The following is an 8,946-nucleotide window of genomic DNA, read 5'->3' as shown; positions in this document are numbered from 1 at the left end:
TCTCCAGTTGTCAGTCATATGTGTGGGGGTGTGTGTTACTCAAGCTAGCCAGTCACTTGCTCTCTGGAAATGAATCTTCAGTGGGGTGACCCAAAGATTTAATCCCATTGGAGTTCATTCAACCAGGTAAAGCCCTGACAAAATATTACTGGTTCCTACTCCCTGGACCCGTGGCCTCTCTGGTTCCTGGACCTTTTATGACTAGTTCTGCTTCTCCGTCCATTTTGAGACCCCCACCACAACCTGCCCCACCACATCCCTCTAACAAATTCCCTTTTTGCTTAAGTTCATTGGAGTCAGTTAGTTTTTATTGTTCGCAACAATAAAACACTTTAATTGATCCAAACACCTACCTTGCAGTATTGTAAGGATTAAATGATTAAATGAAGTTTGTGAAGTGCCTAGCCAGTCCTAGCAGCATAGCGAGCAGTCAGTAAGGGGTGGTAGTTGTCTGTAAGTTCACACACGGTGGGAGATGGGGGAGCAGGGCACAGGGATGGGGAGGGAGATAGTTATTGGTTTTGGTTCCACTGAGAGAAACCTTTACCCAGGAGACAGAAGAACAACAGAAGGGAGGGAAGTCCAGGCTATGGTATGCTCATTTATTCAAAATGTCTTTATTGAAACAGAATGATAGAGCAAGAAAGAATGAGGTCTGGGAGGATGTCTTTGGGCACAGGATGGAGCCCAGACCTAGTGGTTACGGTGTGGGCTTCTCTCCCTGTCCCGACTCTTGCCAAGGACGTGAACATAAAGCAGTAGGGAGGACTTGGGGGTGGGGACAGCCCTCTGAGCTCTTCTCGATGGCTGGCGTGAGGCGCCTCTGAGCCTTCTGGGCAGCCCTGCCTTCCTTACTCAGTCCTCCTGATCTCCTTGCCAGGGCCTTATGCCACCTTTTTGTACAGGCCAGCCTCCTGCCAGGTGCTCAGAGGCCACTCAGAGGGCAGGGTTGGGGGTGGCAAGCAGCGGGACATGGTCACAGCGGTTAGGGGGTGGCTGCCGCAGCAGGGAAGGCCGGCGGCACAGCTCTCCATCCCGGAGCACCTCGGGCAGGAGCTTGCGCTTGGTCTCCGGCAGGAGCATGATGCTGAGGATGCAGAGGAGGGCACAGGCCGCCAGCACCACATGCTGCAGGAAGGCTCCGTGGCCCATGTGGAGACGCTGGGCTGGGCCACTCAGTCCTCCAAGTGCCCCCAGTGCCATGATCAGGCCCAGGCCTCGGCCCCTGGGGGAAGTGGAGGAGGCACTCAGCCTTAAGCTGTGGGTTTCACCCCAACCCTTCTCCAGCAGCCTTCCCTCCTTCATCCCTCAGGCCCCGTCCTCAGTGGGAGGCCCGGAGGACTGGCCCTGGCAGCACCCCTGCTCTCACCGGACGGTGGTAGGGATGACTTCAGCAGCAAGGAGGGTGCTAAGGATGCCAGCAGCTTGGGAGGAGAAGAGGCCAAGGACAGAGAAGGTGGTGATGGCGGCCTCGTTCAGATCTGGAGGACCAAGAGGGAGGATGTGAATGGAGGTGGGGAGATCATGCTTGGCCTAGTCCCTGGCATCATCCCCTTGCCTCTCTGATCCTATGGTTCCAGCCGGGTGGGCTTTTGGCATTCACTAATTGATCAGAATAGACAGGGTTGTGTGGCCCGGGGAGTGTTGGCATGCCCAGGGTGGAATATCTGGGCAGGGACTGGTCTTGTCTTGGGAGGCCTGTGCAGGAAGCAGTGGCTGGGCCTGTCTGAGGCACCTCTGCTGGGGTTCCTTTGCTGAGCCCACACTGTGGAGAAGGGAGGATGCTCACAATCCCACAGGCCCAGCAAGACCAGGGACGCGATGCCAGTGAGGGTCATCGACAGAAGCAGGATGCCCCGGCGGCCAAATCGGTCCACGGTGACCCCCAGGAAGACGCAGGCCAGGGCTGCTGTGCCGCTGGCCAGCAGGGAGCACAGGTAGAAGTCCGATGGGCTCCCTCCTCCTCCCACAGGCTGGTAGCAGTGGCGAATGGCATGGGCAATAAAGCTGTGAGAAGGGGTCGGAAAGCAAAGGACGGTGTCTGAATCCCCATCTGCAGCCTTCCACAGCCCTGGCTGCCCTCTGCAGGGGTCCTCGGGCCTGCCCCACCCAGCCACCCCCATCCCAGCTACTGGCCTGGCCCTCAGCTCAGACACCCAGGCTCACTTGGTGAAGCCCAGGATAAGCAGATTTTTCCAGATGTTGCGGTAGTTGAGGAGGGAAGTGAAGGAAAAGGAGGATGTTGCAGGGAGAGGGCAGGTGTTCTCCAGGTCTTTGGGAGAGAGAGAGGAGCTGTCTGTTAGAAGAAAACAGTGCAGAACCCAGGGTCCTCCCACATGAGTGGTGAGGACCCTGGGTGAAGATGGCACAGCTACAGCCATGCAGAGGGCACCGTCATGTGTGCACGTGAGGTGTCGCCTGTAGGGACCCCTGTCTCTTACCCTGCAGGGCCTCCTGGGCCTCCTCTCCCAGCATCTGCCCATGGGGCCGGTTCCGCTCAGCCAGGATTCTCAGCACGGACTGGGCCTCCTCAATCTGTCGCTTCACTATCAGCCACCGTGCAGACTCCAGAAACAGACCAGGCCAGCTGGGGATGAGGTGGCGGGGTGACCGTGAGGCCTGACCCAGGGATGGGAAACTCCCACCTCTGAGGGGCTGGGCTGGGGCAGGCCTGGATGAGGGGCATTGGGGAAGTAGAGGGGTCGCCAGGCTACAGCTAGGCTGGAGGGAGAGAGGGGAGTGGCCAGGCCACAGGTGGAGGTGATACTGACCCATAAAACAGGAAGAGGATGCAGGGAGCGGTGATCATTCGCTGCAGAAATCGCCAGTCCTTAGAGACAAGGGCCAGGCCCAGGAACAGGAAGTGCCCCCCCACCCCCACCAACTCCCCTGCCAGGGCCACCCGAAGCCTCTGGGTTGGGTCGCACAGCTCCAGGCCTGGAGATACAGCAGGGACAGGGAGGAGAGGCCAGGGAGGAAGGAGGCGTGGGAGGGAAGAGGAGGGAAGGAGGGAGGAGGACAGAGAGCGAGGTCAGACCCTGAGTGGAGGCTGCAGCCGTCGCCTCCCACAGACTAACCTCTGAATGGCAAAGAGTGGAGAGATTGTTCAGGGAGGGCTCGAGGTTCAGAGTCCCTGGTGGGTGTTCCACATTCCCAGTTCATAGGCCCTTTCACATCAGACCTCTTATTTGACCTTCATATCAACCCTTGTTCAAGGTCACATGGCTAGTCAGGATTTCATTTTTTAAATATGGCTCTACCCTCTGACAGCAGTAAGTCCAGGGCAACGAAGGCCTTAAGGATCGTGGGGAGAGAGGGGTATGGAGAGGAGCAAGACCCCTGGATCCTTCAAAGTCATGAGAAGAAAGACAGCTGAGATTCTGGACAGCTGAAATTTGGGGCTGAACAAGGGACTGATGGGACCCTAGGGGGCAGTGGGAACGGCCTGGGGAGGCAGACAGGCAGGCATGAGCCCCAAGGGAAGGACCTCTGGGAGGGTGCCACTCACGCATCAGGTAGACACCAAGGTCAACGCCAGCAAGCAGAAAGCCCAGGAGGAATCGGAGGGCCATGACACCTGTGGAGGAGCCTGCGGCAGCCCCTCCCACTCCACAGGGGCCCACCAGGCCCAAGGTCAGCAACACGATCCCACGACGGCCAAACCTGGAAAGAGGAAGGGCCTCTAGGGGAGGAGTTGCTGGGTGGGACCCAGCTGCCCACTTCAAAGCTGGAGATATGAAGGTGAGGTCCTGGGAGCAAGAGTTGGACTGAGGCTAGAGAGGATGGGAAAGAATGGGGAACGTGGGTAGTGATGTCTGGCTACTGGGACCTGGGGCATGGCTATGGTTCTGCAGGGGTGGGACCACTGACTCTTGGGGATGGGGCTCCTGGTCAGAGATGAGGGTATTTCTCCATGGAAGTGAAACCAGCCATTAGAGGGGATGGGATACCACTTAGGGGACTTGGAACCATTGATCCTTGGGGATAGAGCTATTGGTCAGTGGGGATGGAGCTTGTCTTGCTCAGACTGGTCAGAGGAGATGGGGTCATTGATATATGGGGTTGGAGCTATCGATCTGTGGAGGTGAGGCCATTGACCACTTGTGCATGGGGATAGTATTGGTCAGCGAAGATGAAGCTATTGATATTAGCGGACTGAATAATTGATTTTGGGGGATGAGGCCATTGTTCCATGTGGTTGGGGCACGGGTCTACTAATCCATAAGGATGATCAGTGGGGATGGAGCCACTGGCCAGAAGATGGAGCCACTGATCCATGGGAATGGAGCTATTGATCCATTAATCCATGTGGTAGGACTGTTGATCAGTGGGGATGATCACTAATCTTTGAAGATTGGACAATTGATCTTAGGGGATGGAACCACTGATTTACGGGGTGGGGATCTTAGCCTACATCGTGTATTGGTCAGTGGGGATGAATCTTGTAATCCATGGGGATAATCAGTAAGAATAGGGTCACAGATCAGGAGAGGTGAGACTATTGGTCACTGATGATGGTCACTGACTATGAGTCAGTTGAGGACAAGGCTACTGATCCTTGGAGGCCAGGCTATTGATCTTTGGGGATAAGACTACTGATCTATGGGGATGAAAACTGGGATCACTGGTCATTGGGAAGGGGGCATTGATCCCAGAGAGTGAAGCTACTGACCCAATAGAGTAGGGCCGTTTTTCCATGGGGATGAGCTTATTGGTTAATGAGGGTAAAACTACTGAATTTAGGAGACTGAATTATTGGTCTTTGGGGATGAGCTATTATTCCATAGGAATGATTCTACTGGTCTGTGGAAATAAGGGCACTGATGCATGAGGATGGGCTATTGACCTGTGGGTTTAGATTCATTTGCCCACAGAGGTATGTGACTACTGGGCTGTGAGGATAGGTATTGATTTTAGGGAACTGGATTATTGAATGTAGGGCTGCCTTTGATCCATGGGAGTTGAACTATTAATCCATTTGGATGGGACTGTAGATCAGTGGAGATGAGTCTAATAATCCATGGGGATGGTCAGTGGAGATGGAGCACCTGGTCAGGCAATGTTGAGAGTCCGAGGAGATGGGAGTTTTGATCCCTGGGGAGAGCTACGGGTCCGTGAGGATGGGCTGTTGATCTTTGAGATGCGGCCACTGACTCATGGAAATGGGGCTTTTGATTTGAGAGGATCTGAGAACACTGAAGATCCATGAGGATGGGACTGTTAATCTCTGGGGGAGTGCTGTTGTGGCCATTGATCCATGGAGGTTGGACTGTTGACCCATGAGGGTGGAGTCATTTGTTTGTAGAGTTAAACCATTGGTCATTGGGAGTGGGGCTGTGATATTCAGGAATGAACATGATGATCTTTAGGAATTAGGCCGTGGAGATGGAGTTAAGGGTCCACGTGAATGGGGCTATGAGTGGGGTTTGAGTCTATTAATCTATGAAGATGGTGAGGGAGGTGGTTAGTAGTGATAAGGACAATAGATGAGGAACTAGGGCTTTTTTGATCTGTGGAGATAAGGTTTTTGGTCAGCGGGGATGGGCTATCGTCTTTGGAGATGAGGCCATTCATCCATAGGTATGGGGGTGGTTTTATTCCCTTGCGCAGAAGAGGTATGGAAGGAGTATTTCTTGATGGGGAGTGAAGTTGAGACAGAGGTGGGGCTGCATATCATTGAACAGAAGAAGTCCAGAGAAGACTGCAGAGTCCAGCGAATCCTCTTCAGCCTCTTGCAAACACCACTTGCCTGGGCTAGCCGGCCTAGCACCCCCTCCTCTCTACTCGCCCTGTCCCGACAGCAGCCCTCACCTGTCCGCGGGGTAGCCCAGGAACAGGTAGCCGGAGGCAAAGCCCAAGATGAAGAGGATCTGCTCCAGGATCACCTGCCAGCCCAGGTCACACACCAGATCCCACTGGGGATGCGAGAGGGATGGAGCGGGCGTGAGGCCCCGCGCTCGTAGCTCCTGGCCCTCCCCCAGATCCGTGGCCCACCAGGCCGCCTCACCTGGCCGATGGCGTTGGTGGTGAGCACCGGCAGGCCGTTATAGTCCCAGTCCTTGAGGCAATGGTTGAAGTCCGGCGGGGCGAAGCCGCTGCACGAGGGGTCCGTACTGGTGGCGACGCGGCTGGCGGCGCTGGCTGCTAGGGCCGCGCTGGCGACGCTGACGCCGCTGGCGTTGGGGGGCTGTTCCCAGCCAGAGGCGTTGGGGGCAAAGCCCCCGTAGTGGCAGTGCAGTGGGGGCGCCAGCGTGAAGATGGGGTCCGAGGCCATGCCCAGCGCCACGAAGAGCACGGGCAGGCAGCAGAGCCCGAGCTGCAGCTGCTGGCCGCCGCCCAGCGCCCCCACCTGGGCGAGCAGCGCCTCAAAGCTGAGGGGGCCGGGGGGCACGGCCAGCGACAGGCTGCTGCCCATCCCGTCGCCGCCCGCGTCGCCCTCCCCCTCACGCTCGCGTTCGCGCTCCCGCTCACCCTGCAGTTGCTCCGTGGGCACCGCATCTCCGAGGGTCCCGACCTGCTGTGGGGGTGGGGGGTGGCAGGAGACGGGTGAAGCGGAGAAAACCGCAGAGCAAGGGAAGAGGGCGGGCGCGGGGAAGGCAGCCACGAGCGGGGATACGCGGGAGGAAAGGGCCAGGCGCTCGGCGGGGGTGCGGGAAGATGATGGCGTAGCCCCCAGGGCGCGGGCACTTACTCCGTTGGGGCTGGAGGTGATCTCTACAGTGCTGTCGATTTTGCTGCCGCCCCCGCCATTGGGCTCGGGGGTCCCGGTGGCCACCCGGGGAGCCAGCTTGCCGACCGCAGGGGCCTCGCCGGCCCGCACCGAAAGGATGCGCTGTCCTCTGGCCCAGTAGCGCGTCCGGTGCCGGACACAGAGGCCGGAAAGACCCCGCTCTGCGGTTCTGCAGCCGCGGGCGCCTCCTTCGTCTCTGCGATCTCTGCGCTGCTTTCCCCTCCTCTTCCTCCAGACTCTCCTCCCCTTCCCACGTCAGCAGAACCTTGGGTCCAGACTCTTCGTCAGAGAGAAGGGGGGCCAGGGCCCAGGGGAGGGAGGGGATAGGGCTCTGTCTCTGTTCCCTGAGTCTGCGGGCCATTGCAGTAAAAAGGGGAAAAAAGCTGAAGGATAGTAGCTGGCCCAGGCAGATGCCAGAGAGTCCTCCTTTACTTCCAATTCTTCCTCATCATTCATTCATCCATCCACCCATCCATCATCCATTCATTCACCCACCAGTAAAATTTATTAGGCTGTTCTATGTGCCTGGCCTTGTGCTAGGCTTTGGGGATAACAGGATGGACAAGACTCATCTTGGAGTAGCTTACTGAAGAGATGGCATGTATACTAGCAATTACAGTACAGGGAATGCATATAATTATTTATTTTTATTTTTATTTTTTTCCCCCAAAACCCCAGTAGATAGTTGTATGTCATAGTTGCACATCCTTCTAGTTGCTGTATGTGGGATGCCGCCCCAGCATGGCCAGACAAGCGGTGCGTCGGTGCGCGCCTGGGATCCAAACCCGGGCCGCCAGCAGTGGAGCGCTCGCACCCAATCTCTAAGCCACGGGGCCAGCCTGGACAGGGAATGCATATGGAAGACCGGTTTGGGCACTGTACTCAGCCCTGGCCTCAGTCCTCTACCAGCCCACTTCTCCAGGTTCCACCACCCCATCCCGGTCAAGTCTCCATCATTTGCCAGCAGCATTTGGCACTGTTGACCACCCCGTCCTCTAGACACTTTCTTGGATGCTTGGCCCCACACTCCCCTGGTTTTCTTTCTCTTGCTCCTCCTCTCTCCATTGCAGGCTCATCCTCCTCTTCCTCACCATCATCCAGTGTCTGCGATCCTCAGAGGCTTGGTCCTAGGCCCTCCTCTCATCTCACACTGTTCTCTCCACCTCAGATCTCACCAATGCTCATGGCTTCAATCACCCTCAATATAAACAATACAAAGCAACACAACCCTAATCCCCAGATTGACATCTCCAGCTCCCATCTCTCTTCGGAGCCCCAGACCCAAGACGCTGTCTGTTATTTGACCTTTTACCTTGGATGACTCACAGGGACTCAAGCTCATGCTCTTCCCCCTGTAACCTGCTTGTCTTGTAGTGCTTCTTTCCTCAGTGAATGGCCCCCCTCATCATCCAAAGGGGGCCAGATGCTCAGGTGACAGCCCTTAGAGCGCCCTCTTCCTTACCCCATTAAATCCTTACAAAATGCTGTCCATTTTACTTCCTAGAGTTCTCAGATATTCTGCTTCTCTCCATCTCTACCACCATTAGTCAAGCTACCTGTTACACAGACTGCTTTAGCCTCTGAATTTCTAACTGGTGTTCTGTGTCTGCTTTGTTTCCACCCCCATCCCCCATCTGTTATTTAGAGTGCAGATGGAGTGATCTTTTCAAAATGCAGATCTGTTCATGTCCCTTTCCTGCTTAACAGCCTCCAATGGCTTCTCCTCATCATCAAGATAAATACTAACATTCTACGCACCTCATATGTGGTCCTATGCTCTTTGCAGCTCCATTGCACTTCTCTCCCCACTCTCTGCACTCCAGTCACACTGGCCTTTCAGTTTTTCCAATGTCACAGGGCCCTTGCACAGGCTGGTCTTTATGCTTAGAAGGCTTCTCCTCTGGGTTAGTCATCCTTCAGCTGTCAGCTCAAGCAGATTTGCCTCAGAGAAGCCTTCCCTAACTCCTAGAATTGCTACTCAAAGTGTGATTTACAGACCAGCAGCACCCACATCAGCTGGGAGCTTATTAGAAATGCAGGCCCTCGAATCATAGTGTGCATTTTTACCAGATCCCCGGGTGTATGTACATTAAAGTTAGAGACATACTTCTCTAAGAGATTTGATACCTAATAGGGACTTTATTCTCTAATCTCAGGTGAAGCCTGGAAAGGAGTGTCCTGAGAGTCTTAGCCAGGAAATCCAATCCCTCTTCTCC

General features: G+C 55.6%; 1 protein-coding gene across 4 annotated transcripts; it reads right to left on the bottom strand.

Annotated features, from left to right (window-relative positions):
• Positions 1 to 588: 588 nt before the first annotated feature.
• SLC22A17 (solute carrier family 22 member 17) lies at positions 589 to 6,954 on the bottom strand. Of its 4 annotated transcripts, none has more exons than XM_014780485.2 (10): positions 6,692 to 6,954; positions 6,008 to 6,517; positions 5,812 to 5,915; positions 3,509 to 3,663; positions 2,772 to 2,937; positions 2,442 to 2,587; positions 2,167 to 2,272; positions 1,736 to 2,007; positions 1,370 to 1,481; positions 589 to 1,225 (listed from the first exon to the last, which is right to left on the bottom strand). In XM_014780485.2, the coding sequence occupies exons 2-10, from the start codon at positions 6,413 to 6,415 to the stop codon at positions 937 to 939; spliced, it is 1,758 nt and encodes a 585-aa protein (XP_014635971.1). In that variant the 5' UTR covers positions 6,416 to 6,517; positions 6,692 to 6,954; the 3' UTR covers positions 589 to 936. The 4 variants fall into 4 exon arrangements, with proteins under 4 accessions (XP_014635971.1, XP_004421277.1, XP_014635973.1 ...); XM_004421220.3 differs by having other exon boundaries at positions 1,790 to 2,007; XM_014780487.2 differs by having other exon boundaries at positions 6,008 to 6,514.
• Positions 6,955 to 8,946: the final 1,992 nt, after the last annotated feature.

Source organism: Ceratotherium simum, chromosome 3 (assembly GCF_057802395.1).
Source record: "Ceratotherium simum simum isolate JZ-2026a chromosome 3, ASM5780239v1, whole genome shotgun sequence".
Lineage (NCBI taxonomy): Eukaryota > Metazoa > Chordata > Mammalia > Perissodactyla > Rhinocerotidae > Ceratotherium > Ceratotherium simum.
The sequence above is the reverse complement of the archived record's forward strand: the minus strand, read 5'-3'. Positions and strand labels throughout refer to the sequence as shown.

What these genes read in the sequence shown, in the direction of transcription:
- SLC22A17 (XM_014780485.2), bottom strand. Translation starts at nt 6,415, where the DNA reads ATGGGCAGCAGCCTGTCGCTGGCCGTGCCCCCCGGCCCCCTCAGCTTT. An exon ending in CTGGGCTACCCCGCGGACAG is followed by an intron (nt 3,664 to 5,811) that starts GTGAGGGCTGCT and finishes TCCTCTTTCCAG; the next exon opens with GTTTGGCCGTCGTGGGATCG. An exon ending in GCAAAGGAACCCCAGCAGAG is followed by an intron (nt 1,482 to 1,735) that starts GTGCCTCAGACA and finishes TTGGTCCTCCAG; the next exon opens with ATCTGAACGAGGCCGCCATC.